Below are 16,874 nucleotides of genomic sequence, written 5' to 3' on the forward strand. Positions count from 1 at the left end.
CGGTGTACACTTTTGGAACTTCATAAGCAGCGTCCTGTTAACATGGCGACAGCAACATAGCATGAGTCACATTTGCTTTTTTTCTTTCTTTCTCAATACTCCAAAGGCTGCTGGTCTTTCAATGCGGGGTGCTTGGTCTCTGAGTGGCGAAGCCGTTTTGGAGGCTTCATTGCCTCATTAGAGAGCCGGTCGCCGCATGTTAAACAGAGTGGGCTTGTCACGTAGGAATCTACTGTCGAGATAACATCCGTATTAGTGGTAGGACTCCTGGTATTGTCTGTTAAACGTTGCTTTCTTTTTCTTTGAAGGCGTGGGCTCTTCTTCTGTCTCCTCACTGGGCCTTTTCCTCTTCGCAAAGAATCTTTCCAAAGATGTTTGTTTTTGCTCATGTTGCTTGCTAGCTCGCCGGCTCGTTGGTTTAATATCGCGGGAATGTATCACGTGACCGAGACAACCGCCTTGACACGCGTCAAGAGTTGAGCCGTAGATGGATGTAACAGAGAGAATCCGGTAATTTTTAGGAAAAAAAATGTGCAGACTCAGATAATAAATAAAACGGAATTAATTTAACGGAAGTTAAGGATGCTTGCTGTGCCAAATGACCCACGGACCGGTGCCGGTCCGCGGCCCTGGGATTGGGGACCGCTGCACTAAAAAAATAGACTTAAAAAAAAACTGGTTTACAAATCATATATTCATCGCCGCTCATGAAGTTGGGATAAAGCATATTTCTAACCACTTTTTTATAGCGGCAATCAATTGTTACGCTGGAATTACAATTTCCATTAAACCTGCAATTAAAGTGATTACCCTCACAATTAGATAGGATAGGAAAAAAAAGACAGAGGATTGTTCCTGTTAACGGGATAATTTCAACTTTATGTGCAATGGTGTATGAAATACACCTTCTGTGTTAAAAGTTAATAACACTATGCCTGATAGGTGGATAGAACACCTGGTAAACACTGAAAATGAAGTGCACAGAAAAAAAGAACAAATACGAATAAGTAAAATCATCGGATTTTGAGAAATGAAGAGATTAATTTTAAAGCCTCAAGTCACTTCCTGCTTTTGTTCTTTCATTGTACTGTGCTTTGAGTCCTTTGTGACTTTTTTTTTTTTTTTTTTTGTCTTGCACACAATGGAGACATCAGGTCATTGGAGCTGCAGTCAAATGACCTGGTGATGGAGTTGTTTTAACCTTGGCTGCTCCACAGACTTCGCATCATCCAATCAGTGCGCCGTGCACAGGTGTTCCTCTCACCCCTCCCCCCTCCGCGTTTCCCTCAACTAATTGTCTCCGTCCGTCCGCGCGTGGAGTGTGACCGGCCCCGCCGCAGACGTGACATTGTCTTTGTTTATTTCACCTGCAGACCACCCGCATCTAATCCAACCCCACCCCCCCCCCCTTCAGGAAACGCCCGCGAACCGCAAGTAACCGGCTGCATTGCGGGACTCTAGCGCCAGCTGTTCAATCAGCGTGGTGCCTCGACGACCCCCCCCCACACTCCTGCTTCCTCCATTCCTCCCCGCGTGTCACTGAGCCGAAGTTGGTAGGAAATTCAATATTTGCTCTAATGGGCTTTTGACTGAAAACGCGATTTTCACTGCGTCTCTGTGGAGGGATGCAACAATACGGACTTTGTCTTGAAAGCGTTTGGCGGGCTGAGGAATGAACGACTCTATTGGGGGGGGGGGTTCGGTCGGCGGCAAAGACTTTGGTCGGCCGAATTTTTTCACCTTCCGAAACGGCGGCCCGCCGTCACCTTGGGCCATGTAGAAAAATTGTCCTCGTCACACCTGTTCATATTTCTGCTCTGTATCAGCGCAGTGCAGCAGGTCCATACAGGGGAGTGGAGGAGGGGGTGTGAATGTGACAGCGGCGGGGGAGGGAAGAGGAGGGGGGGGGGGAGCAAACGCTGTTGCGTGTCACATCAATCATCGGGCGGCGGCGGCGGAGAGATTCGCTCTGTGAGCGAGAGCCGGCGAGCCGAGCAGCAGGAAGGAAGGAGCGAGCGAGCAAGAATGAGGGACGGGTTACGGCGTTTTGATGAATGCAGGTGCGGCGAAATGCAGATGATTAGCTGCCAACGCCCCCCAAAGGGCAAAAAAAAAAAGCCCAAAAAACAGATGGGTGGAGGAGGTGACGGCAGGGGGCGCCACCTTCTGCAGTAACAAACGGAGGGAAGGCGACTTTGAGAGCTGCCGGTTGAACCCAAACACTCTCGTCAGCGACGGTCGGGAGCGACGCTTCTTTCCTTCTCCTCTTCTCTCCGCCTCCGCGTCCTCGTCTCTCCTTCCCGCTGTTGTCTCTCTCTCCGCTTTGGCGTCGCCCCCTTTTTCCACCGTCAGCGATCCAACGTCCCGCCCCGCCTCGAATCACACCTTGGCAAGAGTGCCGTCGCCGCGCGTGAACTCGGCCCGCGTTTGATTTACCTTTTTATGCAAATCCGTAACGCCTCAAAGGTTTTTTTTTCCCTCCCGCCCTCTCTCCCTACCTCCCTCCCCCCATCCCCTGCCGCGGCCGGCTGATTGTTGTTTGCCGCGTGCCAGACGAGGAGGCTCGCTACCACACGCCGAACGGAGAGCCGGCGCGGCGTCGACTTAGCGCCGAGAGTTGGACGGGGGGGATGGGATGGCGGAGGCGTTGGAGAACAAATGTGAAAATGAAAGGTTTGCATTGTCCGCGCTTGGCAGTGAACAGCGGACGAGGACACTGGTTGGGCACCTCTGCAGAGAATGCGCTTAGGTTTTTTTTGTTTTGTCTTTTTTTGCCTGTGAACCTGAAATAAGTGGGCTTGAAAAAAAAAAAAAAAAATGGAGCGGATGAACAAAGGGTTATTAGAGCAGACTAGAAAGGCGCATCCCTGCATCCCTGGACATCTTTCTTGGCAGTGTTCATTCACTCCTGGCCTACTGGCTGTACGACTCCTGTACTCAATACTCACCTGCCCGCCTCCTCAAGGCTCTCTGCTTCTTCACATGTTGGTTTGGCCTCTCTAAAGCCCTGTTTACACGAATCCAGCATTTACACTGAAACCGCACTTTTTCAAAAACGCTCCTCAGGGTGGATAAGTTTGAACTTGTCCGACTTGTCCGGATTCGTGTAAACGCCGAAACCCATCTTTTTTTTGGAAACGCTGATGTCACAGCTCTAAACCTCTCCCCCTGCAGATGACCACTCACTACAACCACATCGGGCAACGGATTTGATAAGATCGCGCGAATAGTCCCGCAGCCTAGGACTACATGAACCACGGACCGGTACCGGTCCGCGGCCCAGGGTTTAGGGAGCCCTGTTCTAAAGTAACTCCAAGAATAAATTCAACTGTGTCGTATATTCACACCGTCTTTTCACCAGCGATATTTCTCTCTGTTCTCTGTGGTGCGAATGTTGTTCGCGAGCCACTGCTCGTTTAAACACAGCGTGCTTCAGGTGTTCTTCTTCTTCTTCTTGATTGAGGGAATAAACTTGCAGCGCCATACCAGGCATGGCATAGGTACTACATTGTTTCCAGTGTATCCGTGTAAACGGGATTTTTGTTTGATACAGCTTTGTGCAAACGCGTTCCTTTTTCAGGAGCGTTCTCCAAATAGGCGGTTTCAAAAAAAAAAAAAAAAAAAACTGTCTCCGTGTAAACGGCCCCTAAACCTTTTGAAAAGAGAACTGATCCAAAGCCTTAGACAGGTTCCACCCGTCGCTTCACAAAGCAGAGGATGTCTGGTTCAAACCAATGTCCCTTTGAGCCAATGAGACGTCACTTCTGAGGACTTTTCTTGGTGGCATTTTATCCATTTTCATGTTTCCAGCCATCTGCTTTTGCGTCATTAACAGTCATGAAACACTAAACAAGAGTGACTTTTAGAATGTGGCCTCTGTTGTCTCAGGTCAAGTTCAGTCAACCTTGTTCAGTACGACTGGATCAAACCCTCGAGAGTCAAACCTGCTGCACAGTCGGCAGGCTAGGGGTAAATAGACAGAGGGCTTTAGATGGCATGCAAAAAAAAAGTGGGAAAAAAAACAGCACACACAAAAAGAAAAGTTTTGATAACATAAAAAAAAATAAATAAATAAAAAAAAATACTCGACAGGCTGCTGTGTTATTCATGCACCATTGGCCAGGGCCAGGCTGCTGACTCAGCAGGGTGACACGGGAACCAGACACCTGAAACTCTGGTTCAGGAAACTTTCTTGAAGAAAACTCATTTATTTTCTGTTTGGATGTTTACCCGCTGCCAAAAATAACTGCGACTTCCTGACAGCAGCGGGTGTTTTTATGTTTGCTGCATACAGAGGTGGCAAAAAGTTTTGGGACGCCTCATTGCGTTTGTGATCTACTGCATTTGTGCTGAAAATCAGTGCTAAGTCTCCAAGGAAGTGCAGTTTGTTTTAGTGGAGTCGCTGACATCTACCCACGTGTTGCTCGTGCACTGTCGCTTCCAGCTCAGAACTGGATGTTTCAACAAGAGATTCTCCTTCCTCTGGCCCCTCTGTCTGGTTTAGTCCTGAGATGACAATGCGTTTTGCTTCCCGCTGGTCCTTGTCCACACTTGCTGCGCCCTCACCAAGGCAGTCTGACATGTGATGACAGCGAACATACCATCACTTCATGCCCGGCAGATTCTCTCTTTGCGCTAACTTGCACTGAAACTGACACTTGAGGCCCAGGAAGCTGCATAACAGCTGTTCCTGTTGGCTAGTTTGATTCTGGTCAGCCTAAAGATTTTGTGTTCGGCCCAAAACAAGAGGGTGAAAAAAGGAACCATTCCAAAGTCAGGATTTTAAGGTTGTCAGATTGTATAGCAAAGGCACGATCAGTTTTGTAGCAGTATTTTCTGTGTATTTACTGTTTTTGTTTATTCTTCGTTTAAAAAGTTGCTCCACTCACTGAAACACAGGCATCACACAGAGATAAAAGTTAAAAGTGTTGCCAAACGACCCGATACCTGTGGTGCTGATTGCCCGACTTGACTTGAATGAACTCTGCAGCGAGGCTGACAGCAAATAATGAGGAGTAAAAGCCTCATCCAATGAGAAAGTCAAGATAATTACATTACCAATAAGTGAGTAATGCTGCTTTCAAAGCGAGACACAGTCATGGATTGGAACCTTTTCTTTTGTTTTTTATTTACTGGCAAAGAGGTGCACGGAAACACTTCACAAAAATGGCAGAAACACTTACAGGTGATGATTCTCTAATTTTATTCTTATATTATCTATAATATTATCTAGTATGTATAATAAATCATTTAATTTTACAAGATTAATGCAGATAGAAACTGTTTGGCTAGCATAGTATTGTTAATTAGTTAAACTAAAAAAAAAGAAAAATAAGAGATATAAAATCTTATTCTTCAGTGTATGAAAATGTAGAACAGTTTGATTGAGCGAAACAAACAAAAAAAAAGACCAGAAACTTTTCCTGCAGACTTCTAAGGATGTGTCTTGTTCACATATTTCGCCCCTTATATTAGCAACCCAGTCACTTGGTCTGATATTTTGGCTTCTTTTGCATGTTTAGTTTTTTTTCTACGTGTTGCATAGAGAAAAAAGGCTCGTAGGCAAAAACCCATTAAGATGTATGTGCTTCATCGAGGCAAAGTTTCAACTGAATAAATACGCCATATTTTCGAACCAGGGGTCAGCCTCTGCACAGCTTCAGAGCAAGTTCAGCACCATCGATTTTCTTTCCACTTTTCTTGCCAAATTCCTCCCCGCTGCCTTGCACTTTCTACACTTTGCAAAAAATGGGGGAAAAAAAAGAAAGGAGGAAAACAATCTCGAGCACTTCAATGCAAATTGTTATGCAAAGTACGTCAAAAGGAGTCCGAAGTTTAATGCACCTCAAACCTGACACCTGACAGGTTCTGAAAGACGATGGAGTGGCAGTGGAGCATCATGTGGTGGTTCTCTCCAAAGGGAAAATTTCACCCATTTACTACTCAACTGGTACCAATGGAGGCTTTTTTCCCTCTAATCTACATAACCATTCTTGAGTTTCAAGGAGAGAAAGACTTTCAGCCAATGGGAATCGACTGAAGACAAGTACTACACAACTGCAAGAGAAGAACAAAAATCATGTCGCCATTTGACTTGGAGGCTAAAGTGGATGCTTTTCACACACAATAAAAATATGAATGTCTCTATTTTATGATAGCTTGGACAGCTGCAGAACCCGATGGCACCGCGGGTGCAGTATGGACACTTGGTTTCCTCCTGCTTTGTTTACTCTCGAGTTCTTGATCTGCCACTGGGTGGGTGGAATTCTATCCCCTTTTTCCGGTTTGGAGAAGGTCACAAAGAGGCGTCATCGACGTAACGGTGTGTCGTACATGGGTGAGATTCTTTTTTTAAGTGAGTTGTCCCTTTATGAGGTGACAATTCACGTCAGCAGCCTACGCGGAAAAGAAAGTGGTGGCCTTGAAACCCACAGCAGATGAAAACGTGCCTGGAATCGGTGAAGAGCTCGTGGACTGCTGGGCCTTCTCACCTTTTCTCGACTCCTTCTCTGTCTGCCTCTGGGATGTCCGACACAGACACGTACAATGTCAGCCACATCCGAGGGTAAACACGTCTGGGGCCCTCGGAAGGTTGACCTTTTCTCTTTTTTTGTATTTGACATCTCTCTCTTTCACAGGTACTCTGTCATCCTCAGAGTTGTGTCCATCCGCCTCCTCTACTTCTCCCCTCTCTTCCCAGACCTCCCCTTCCTCAAAGCCGCCTGCCCTGCCTGACTTTTCGTGGCAAACACACAAGGCTTCCCTTTCAACTCTGGTCTCTTTCAATTGGAATATGATTGAGTTGCAAAGGGGGAGTAACTACAGAAAAATGGTTGACCCAAGGAATCAGAAGAAAATAGCTAGAGAGTTTAGATAAAAGTCCACAGACCTCTGAGCTTTGGCTAAGAGAGGATGCATTGTGCAAAGTAGGAAATCTTTACATTGAGAGACGTTGAATGGGAGTGATTTTGTTTGCTCCATGATGGTTTTGTACGATCGTGGAGCAAACGAAATCTTCACATGTTCTGTAAAGCTGATGCTGAAAGCCCTCTTTTTCATGTGTCCACCATGCCTCAGAAAATCAATGCTTTCTTCTTACAATGTGATGTCTGTCTTTTGAGTGTGAAAAAGGTTTGATATTTACATTGACCAATTGTGAGAAAATATGTCCCTGGACACACAAAGGACGAGAAAAAGACTTCCCTCAAAAGCCAATGACAAAGCTTTTTTTTGTGTGTCAGCACCATGCAGCCGTCGCTTCACGTCACTGTTCAAACTTCAGACACGGGTGCCTCCGAGGCCCTCTGCTTATCGAAAACACACTCTTCTTTTTCCCCATTGAGTATCAATTACCTCGGAGCAAACAGTCATTCGACCACTGATGAGAGTCCTGTCAGTCGCGCCGAGACCGAATTGGATTAGTCAACGACCTCTAAAGAAACTCCTTGCTGCCTGGCAACCGGCCACGCTTAAGGTTTGGGTAAACGTGGCTGGAGTTGAAGTTTTCTCCAAATTCCGGGGTGACTACAAATCCTCCCTGGAGTCCTTGAATATTTCTTGCACCAGCCCTGTTGCAGTTGTGCAGCAAAAACATTTTGGAAGGAAAGGTTTTGCTAGGAGTAGGACCAATTCTTTCGTCTCGTCCTTCCGTCCCTGCCGTCACTCTTGCTCTCTGATTCATCGCCTCATTTTCTTAAAGCCATCCCGCTCAGAGAGCTCGGAACCAGCCGAGGGATTTAGGAAAGTCTTTCAGTGCAGACACGGGGCCGACCTTACCAGATTCAGTCAGAGCATAAATAGTGTGCAGGGTCGAAGCAATGCATATTTTAATTTGTGGTGTGGGAGTTTAAAGCTATATAGTCCCATAGTCCCAATGCTGGTGTGCATCTGGGCTTTGGCATGTGTGGTGCAAGAGGGTCACATGATGCCAACTGGTCCGCTTTCCACACATGGATTTACACAGACATTCGTCACCTTCCATGGATTGAGGGAATATTCCATCTGCCGCGTCAGGTGGGGACATTGTAGTCCGTGCTAGTAAAGAACTGGCCTGCACTCGTGAAGCTTTTGGTCAGTGTAAACCTCAAGATTTGAGCAATTCAGAGATGGATGGTGAAATGTACTCCAAGATATATGATGCAATCCAAGGCATTTTCCTTGCAACAGTTCTGGGGGGCACAACCATTTAACGCATTTTGCAGACTGCAGGTGGATTTATGACAACAGAAGCATTGTGCAAGTCAGGAATCTCTAAACTGTGCCAAAAAGGGACGGACCAAAGTGGGAAGGGAGCCTCAGTATTCTGGACAGCGCCCCCTGGCTCTCGAGAAGTCTTAATGCATCTACATGCATGTCAACCCTGTGCTGGAGTAATGCACGTAAACGGCTCGGGAATAAGTTCAGCTCATGCTGAAAGTTTTCTCGGAGAGGAGCAATGATCTGCTGGAGGGATTTAACGACCCTCTCCAGGGAAGGGAACTCAGCAAATATCGGCGGTTAAAATATTCCGCATACACACTGTCAACTTCGGAGTATTCACTCGGTCCTCTCATGTGTCATCGCATCCCCAATCTCGGATCTTCAACAGTGAATCTACGGCCTGCAGATGTTTAATGCATTCTGTTTTATCCACCTGCAGCTTCTTCAAGCGGTGGAAAGTCTTTAGCTATATCTGGTTTTATGGTGATCTCCTGTCTGATTTTCAAAGTGTTAAGCTGCAAATATTTGCTCTGATCAATAACGGAGTGAGTGAGAGAAAGAGAGAGAGAAAACACATTTACGGTGCACCCACACAGAGGTTGAAGAAAATGAGAGAAGCCTTCTTGTGTTTCCACTGGTCTCATCAAAGCGGCGCCTGCCTTCAGAAAATATATCCACCCACAAAAGGAGGATCAACCTGCAGCCTTAGAAAATCTCAAAGAAGAAAATGGGGGGTTTGGTAGGTGGTAAGCACTGACCCGCCTTTGCCCTGGAAAATCACGTTAACCCTTTGCAGAACACTGCTGGGCGTCGCCTCCATTCGGTTCGTCCAGGGAAAACCTGTTGATGGACAGCGGCGGCGACATTTGTGCTTTTTAGCGGTTCTGGGACAACCAATCTGGTTTGAGTCCAGTCTCCAGCTGACATAGCCCAAAGCCGTGAGTGTATTGATACACTGTGATTTTAAGATTTTACGATTCGAGTAAGCACAGAGCTAATATGGATTGAATAAAATAATGAACATTGAGAAAAGGATATGCCTTTTTTTCTACTTTTTTTGGCCCTTTTTAATGGCACCAGATGGTGCACATGGACATTAAAACTGTCTTTCCCCCCAGCATGAATTTATTACATTAGTATTATGTAACAGGATAACATGAATAGGCATATTTGCATTCACTGGTTTTGTCGGATTTGTTTTTTTTAGGGGGATTCAATTATGGCTCTTCCAAGAGCTGTTTCTATAAATCTGTGTGACATCATTACACAATAAGATGATAAACTGTACAGAGAGGCAGCTGACTGTGCTGTCAGCGCCTGGCTGCAAAGAGTCCGATGAGAAACTCACAGCAAAGTTTGTTTCACCGGCCATCAAAGATTTCACGGCGTCCTCCTGGATTCTTTGACTTTAAACACAGTTCCGTTTTCAGTGGTAAATTTTCGTTTTTGTTGGAAGAGACAGGGGACTGTCTGAGTCTTGATCCAATTGAAGTTTGCTTTTTGAAACACTTCCAGAACATCCGCAAAGACCAAATATTGTTTTAGTGTTTGCCAAGCGAATCGCTATCAACCTTTCAGTAGTTGCGGTTTGAGAGGCCTCCTGTTTTTTTTTTTGTTTTTTTTTAATGACTTGAAGTTTCTCCCAGTCTCGGTGAAGGATGTGAACTCACGATATCTTGACCCATTTCCAAGGTTTTTGGCTTCTTGCGTCTCCATGTAATCCTGCCGCTTTGACCCGTCGCCACCTTCTTAACTCTGCTGTATTAATCTCCTCTTTCTTCTCTCTGCTGAAGCCAGCTACTTCTTTAATCTCATGCCCCTGCTCCTGTCTTTACACAAAGTCTTTCAGTTTTTTAAAAAAAAAAAAATTTAAATCTGTATCTTGTCCGCTTATTTCTACTTGTTTGTGTCCCACTTTTACGCGCTTCCCTCTCCGCCCGTTTTAACACACATCCTGCAACCTTTCAGGGGTTTTCCGTGCTATAACGACGTGCTGGATGTCTCATTTTTTGGTTTCCAGTCTTACATTGTTCTTGGAGCCGGCCGTAACAGTAACAAACTCTGCAGTTGTGGCAGAGCCCACCGAGAACAGGAGTTGCACCGAGAAGTGAACAGATAACTTTTCCCACTTGTACAGCTGCGGGCTTATTGAGATTTCGACGTGACCCGTCGGGCTTAAACCGAGGACCTCTGCGGGATCCTTCTTGCAATACAGAAATATCCAACTTCTAATGCGCTTCCTAGTTTTATTGGCCTGCACCAGCCCTGTTTGGGCTTGCCTGTGGTCAGCGGGGCCTCTAACTCAACCTCAGCCTCGCTCCACATGGAGCTGCTCACCATCCGTTTGCTCGCCTCTTTCAACTTGTGTTCCTGTTCTGTCACTGCCTGCCCTTTGGAAACTTTCAAAAAAACAAAGCTCCCGAATCTCAAGTGCAATTTAGTACAGCAGTCTTTTCTATTTCTATTACCAACATCTTGCCAGAGGTTTGCCGTCGACGGAGACAGGGGTTGTGCCCTGCGCCTCGACCTTCGGTGGCCGCTCCCTCAAGCTTGGCTGTTGCTTCCCTGTCTGTGGCTTGGCCAACACCTGTTCCCGGTTCCCTGTTGGACGCCTGGCTGACACCAACTCCAAGTTCAGTGTTGGCTGCCCGCTGAATCCCTGATCTTTGTTTCTCTGCTGCTCCTGCAGCCTTAAAAATATATATCCCTGCTTCCTCCCCCTTTTTGTCCAGCCTCATATTTTCCTCCCACACCAACTGTGTCAACTGGAGCCTCCCTCCGGCCATCTGCCAGAGGATCGGGGGCTCTTTACACGAGGCAATCTAGCACAGATCTCCAGCTGCTGTCATGCTGTCTCGGTCTGTTTTCCACAGGGTGGGTGGAGGGTGTATTGGTGTACAACAGCACCTTCAGCTTTGACTTTGACTGAAATTCCACCCATGATAATGAAATCGGTGAATTCAAGCGATGTAAAAATATTTTAATACTCTCCTGCTGGAATTCTAATCCACCCTCAATGTGACCCTTGCCTGCTTTTTGGGTCAAGCTAATGTCCAGTGGGGTCACACATGGCAGATTTGCGTGGGATTAAGATCATGGATGGCTGCTACAATTGTTGGCAATAAAATAGGAACCCAGAGCAACAATAGTCCTGTACAAAGGGAAGCTTAGCCGCTCAGTGTCATGCAAATTTGCCCAACATTAAATTTCAACAAAACAAATTTAACAGCTCAGTACCTTGTTTCATTTTTTCCACTATGACTTTTCATTCAAATAGCTGACCACGCTGTTGCTTTATGTGAACGGTATAGCAATATCTTTGCTTTTGTGCCGGACAGCTGTCCTATATCCATCCTGGAGGTATGTGACACCTCCAACCTTTCAACACATCAAACTCAATACTTAGTTGCTCCAGTTTTGATCCTAGATTGGTTTAAGTAAGGATCGCTGGCTTCAAAGATATTCAAAGACAAATTCATTGGAAATGCTGCAAAAACTTTCCAAGTACAAAAAAAAAAAAAATGTTTGATGTAACTTTGCTTTCTCTGCAGTGAATGTCTGAGGAGACTCGAGAGCAGATGTTCTGCTTGGACTAAGGGAGCTCATTCAAAACAAGCTGCATCCCTGCACCTTAAATGAGAGTGTAGTTAGCATTCCGTTGGACTCAAAGGTCTCGGTGCACTATAGGCAGATGGTTTGGGTGCAGTGTGAAAAGTCTTTAATATCATTAACATATAAATGCCGCAAAAAAAAGTGTTTTGCCATCACCTACTTGTTAAATCTCAAGCTAACTTTATGCGAACGATGTTTGGGCTTATCATACCTATTAGAGACACTTCTAGTTGCCCTTGATGATAGCCCAGTGAGTATGATTCTACCCCATGCAAGCAAACACTATACTTTTAACCAGTGCGGGCTCATTGCCGAAGACATAATCATCCCCATCTGACTTCTTCGCACTGTTTCCACCTTGTGTAAAACTCCAACAAGGGGGGGGGGGGGGTATATTCAGAACAGCCTATCGCTGCTTAAAGCTAATAAATGTAACACTGACTTCTCAGTCTTGTAAAAGACAGCACAGCACATTATGAGGCTGCCTTTGGCAGGACGAGAAATAACTTTTATCGCGGCGCACAGTAAAACTAACAGCCCTCCTGTTATGATAATAGAATTATGTTGTCAAGGGTGTTTTTTTTTTTTTTTCCCCCCGTCTTCTGTAACAATGTTAGAATTAATGAGCTGCCCCACACTGTGACTTTCCAGTTGACTGAGGCGAGCGGCGGCCCGACCTGCTCCAATAAAGTGCAGATTGCCGGGGCCATACCTTTCCTCTCTGTTTCACAACACGGTCGAAATAAAGCGGTCTAATAACCACAAATGGTGTCTCTTTAAGTGAACATTCCAATCACCCAATTTCATGGTTCAACTCAAATTAAATGACAAGGTTATGACACCGTGGACACCTTAAAATGCTAGAAAAGCATCACAGGTTGTTCCAATTATCCCGCTGGCAAAACACTTGATATTTTACTACAACACAACACTGACTGGGAAGCTCATTATAGATTATATTAAACCATGTGCCACAGCATATGACCGGATGAAACGCGCCTCTTGTTTAATGTGCAAACGAGAGTTTTGTGTGTAACTGAAATGGATTTCATGCCAACTATGTCGCTGTTGCATTTGATTTCTTAAGGGGCCTGCGCATCAGAAGGGACTTGCTCTTTGCTCGCCGCCAGGTCGGGCGCAGAGCCAAAGCGAACTCATTTCAAATGCAGTGGGCATAACCTGCTGGAAAATCATTAAAAAAATGTACAAATACAAATGAAACATAGTGAAAACCTGCCTGTCTGAGGCAAACAGCCAGCAGGGCGGCGCTCTCTCCGTAGATAAATAATGGCAAAATGATTTTATCACTGATTGTGTGTGAGCCCCTTTACCTTATGCTCTGTATCTGCAGTATGTCCGGATCTGTAGCGTTGAGTAGGGCCACGGAGGTTCCCACTGGAATATTTTCCATCCTGGTCACCATCAGGGGGTCGGGAAAGAAGACTGGGCCCTCGTTCATATCCAGGATGGTCACGTGGACGGTGGCTGTGGAGCTGGGGCCGTAGCCCACGTTGTAAACCAGGGGGTCCTCGTTCTCCACTCTGATGAGGAGCCGGTGGAAGGCGGCAGCCTCGTAGTCCAGCGGCTGTGGTGGGTGGAAAGATAATTGGGCAGCGTGTCAGTGCTGAACGCCGCGGGGCAGCGGGACGCGCGTGGCCAGAAGGCGTAATTCACCTTGACGACGGAGAGCATCCCCTCGTTATTGTCCAGGTTGGTGTGGATCTCGAAGCTGCGCGTGGGATCCCCTTCGATGATGGAGTAGATGGCCCTCCCGGCGCCCGTGGCCGGATCGTCCCTGTCGTCGACCGTCAGGTTGACCACCACGCCCGTCGAGCCCTCGTTGACAAACGCTTCAAACTAAGGAGACAGAAAAGAAAGTCGACATCGGTGAGTAAATTAAACCTGCTGTTGAGACCTTGATTCATCTAAAATTGCTTTTCGATTATTTCATCTTTTACTTTCAAGTGCTAAAATATCCAGATGAGCGAACAAACAAGAGAAATGCAATTGTACCATCTACCATCATCTTTCAAAATTGGCAACGGAAAAAAATTGATAAAAATAAATAAAGCTGCAAGCAGCGTTGTAGGGACTGAGCCCACGGGACTGCCCCCCACGACACCTGCCAACGTAACTCTGGTTTTTGAATTTCAACAAACAAGAAGTGACTTATTTCAACTTGTTTGAACAATTGTCAAAATCAACATTTGGGGACTACTGGGTCTTTCCGCTGCCTACGAAAACACAAATCTGATCATTTTCTTGTACTACATTAAAGCTGTTTCACGTAATTATTGATGTACCACTTCAGTTAATACCGATGTTACATACCGGTGGCAGAACCTAAAATAAAAGCAACTGGAAGTGTTTTGTGTTCCTGTAACCAAACATTGCTTCAAACCCCCCCAAAAAATGCTTGTCTTTCAAGTAAGCCAAACATTCACACTGAACAAATAGATACATGTATACATGTGAATTAAACATGAGACGTTCACAATGAATGTCCTTTTTTAACAAATTTTCTCAGTCATTCCCACATACTGCCCATCTCTCCAGTGAGCCCCTGCCTGACTCCAACTGAAGACCCCGGCGTGAGCAGGTGCGAGCGGAAGCCCTCCGCTGGCGGCTGCAATTCTCGCACCATTTGCTTGTGTGTGTGTTGTCAGGGGGCTTATAGTGTAATCTTTCAGACGCAGAACACTCTGTTTAAGGATCGTAGCGGTCCAGCCTTAGATTAGTGTTTCTCCCGTCGACCCACGGTATTGTTGTTCCGCACATTTCCCCCCCTCCGCTGCACTCACGCCTCCTGGCTCCGTACACTTATCTAAGGAGAGACACTCTTTGATTTCGTCCTTTCTTTCATTTCCCTTCACCCAGGGCTGAACGGAAAGAAAGAAAGAAAGAAAGAAAGGAAAAAAAAAACAACAAACAACACCAACACTTTGAACCATCCGCAGTTATTTAGTTCACAGAAACACAATGTTCTGGCTGCCCTGCTCTTCTCTAAGACTGGTTTCTTTTTCATGTTACTCCACTAAAATGTTTAAGCAGCATTGTGTATGATGTTTGAGAAATCATAATAAAAAAAATATATTATTTACACTTCATTCTGTAACATCTTCCTTGGGAACCGTGAGTTTGGAGACAAATTAACCAGATTTGGGACATTTTTATATCGTGAAATTTAAAAAATGGAACCAAATGGTGGAGAGAAAAATAACAAAAAAAAACAACCCAAAAAAACATGTTGCTGTTCACAGGAAATTATTGTGTACCGTCAAACAGAACTCGTCTTGAACTGCAGATGTGGCGGCATCAAAAATGAACCTAAATGTTCTTTTGATTGTGCCGTAAGAACGCAAAATGACTCTAAATGACTGATTGGCCATCTGCATCCCATCTGCTATTCAATCACAAAGACAACAAATAGCTGACCTGACACACCAGATGGGATACCAGTCCGATTAATTTCACTCAGATGTCCTTTACCGGCAAAGCGGCCCACAGAAAAGGCAAGGGGGCCGCTCCTTTTAATTAAAGAGATAAAAAAGAAGCAGACAAAAAACCCCGTCGGAGTTCTACGCTAGTGGCTCAGCAAGCCGCTAGCAGCGCAGGGCCGCACTGTTGTGCGATGAGCTGCGCTCGGTGTGCGTCGCCGTCGCATAATGAGCTTTTCGCCGTGCGGAGACTTTAACCGAGGGCCTGTGGCCAAAGCAAGTCGGGATTAGAGAAGAAGGAAATAAAACCCAGCGGTGCTGATTTCAGGTCTGAAGAAAATGTCCAGTTGGGCAAAAGCTACGCTGACTTCCTGTTGCTGAAACGCCCAAAACTGTGGCTGTCAGCCTCCTCGATACCTCCGCACTCACTCCGAGGTGCGAGGCAAGAGTTCGTTTACGAAGACGATGATGATATGCCAAGTTCAGGTGGTTGAGAGTGCAATTAATTCTTAAGTTTACCAAAAACACATCCGTGAATGATGAAATGACATAAATAAATACAACTTTTTTTTTTTAACAGGTTGCTGCTCCTTTTGAATGGAAGCGCTGACGGCCGATGCTGGCACCATAAATCCGACATCATTACCGCTGTCTTAGCATTTGTGGCTCTCCTCCGCACGTTGCCCGTGAAGATCGGACTCAAGTGCGACGTTTATAAACTTCTTCCGTCCCTCACTGTCACACACACACACACACAGGCCCGTGCATGCACACACGTGCACAAAGACTGTACAGGCAACACGGACAACAGTCGGGCCGGATTGGTTTAATCATGTGGGGCAGTCATGCGGTTGGAGGGAGCGCCTCACCACGCCGTATGATGTGCGGCCACTGGGCTCCTGCCCCGCGGCTGATAAGGCCCCAATTCCACCTGGAGCACAAAGCAAGCAGCCACCTGAAAGACTCGGAGGAAATGACAAACTACCAGGCCGAGCTTTCGGCTCGAAGTAACTTAAAAAAACGGTTAAGAGAGAGACGCAGAGAGAGAAAAGCACGGCTGACCGAGGAGCGGAGAAGGCGCCCGGCTTGCATGTGTGTGTGTGTGTGTGTGGAGGAGAGATAGAATCGGGTGGTTTCTACAAAAGACTTTCAGCTTCAGATGCAGAGCCAATCACAGTTGTGCATTTTATTAGGGGGAAAAAAAAAAGAAGAAGACCTGGTCGGTAGCAGACACCCACAAGGAAAAGCAGATTGATGAAAAGTATACAGTCTTCCGCAGATTGATAGAGCGACGGATACTTTTACTTTGAAAATTCACTTTCTTTGTTTTGGGGGAGTGTATGAAATCTGCAAAAATCAAAGCCAAAAACAGCCGGTTGTTTTTTCTCTCACCACCAAAAAAACAAACTAGCAAGCAAACAAAAACAGCATCCCTTCACTTTACAAAAGCCCCTCAACACTGTCACAAGAACTCCTCGGACAGATGGAGGTGCAAAAAGGCAGCGGGACGTTCTGCCGACGGCCCAGAGTAAATAAAAAAAAAACAAAGGTAAAGCCTGTGGAAAATGCAGCCACATCTGTCGCCTGCACCGGGTAACTGGAAACGCTCGCTGCCTCATTAACACC

At 46.0% G+C, this 16,874-nt stretch overlaps 1 protein-coding gene across 1 annotated transcript in view; it reads right to left on the reverse strand.

The window, feature by feature from the left end:
• The window catches only part of cdh13 (cadherin 13, H-cadherin (heart)), a 278,759-nt gene that overhangs the window by 42,261 nt on the left and 219,624 nt on the right, over positions 1 to 16,874 (reverse strand). Inside the window, exons 10-11 of the mRNA XM_076019216.1 lie at positions 13,486 to 13,668; positions 13,143 to 13,396 (exon numbers count right to left, since the gene is read on the reverse strand). Of these exons, the coding sequence (XP_075875331.1) occupies positions 13,143 to 13,396; positions 13,486 to 13,668 (437 nt within the window). The remainder of the gene's footprint in view (positions 1 to 13,142; positions 13,397 to 13,485; positions 13,669 to 16,874) is intronic.

This window comes from Nelusetta ayraudi, unplaced genomic scaffold (genome assembly GCF_046127955.1).
Source record: "Nelusetta ayraudi isolate G7.1 ecotype Tasmania unplaced genomic scaffold, CSIRO-AGI_Nayr_v1 ptg000009l, whole genome shotgun sequence".
NCBI lineage: Eukaryota > Metazoa > Chordata > Actinopteri > Tetraodontiformes > Monacanthidae > Nelusetta > Nelusetta ayraudi.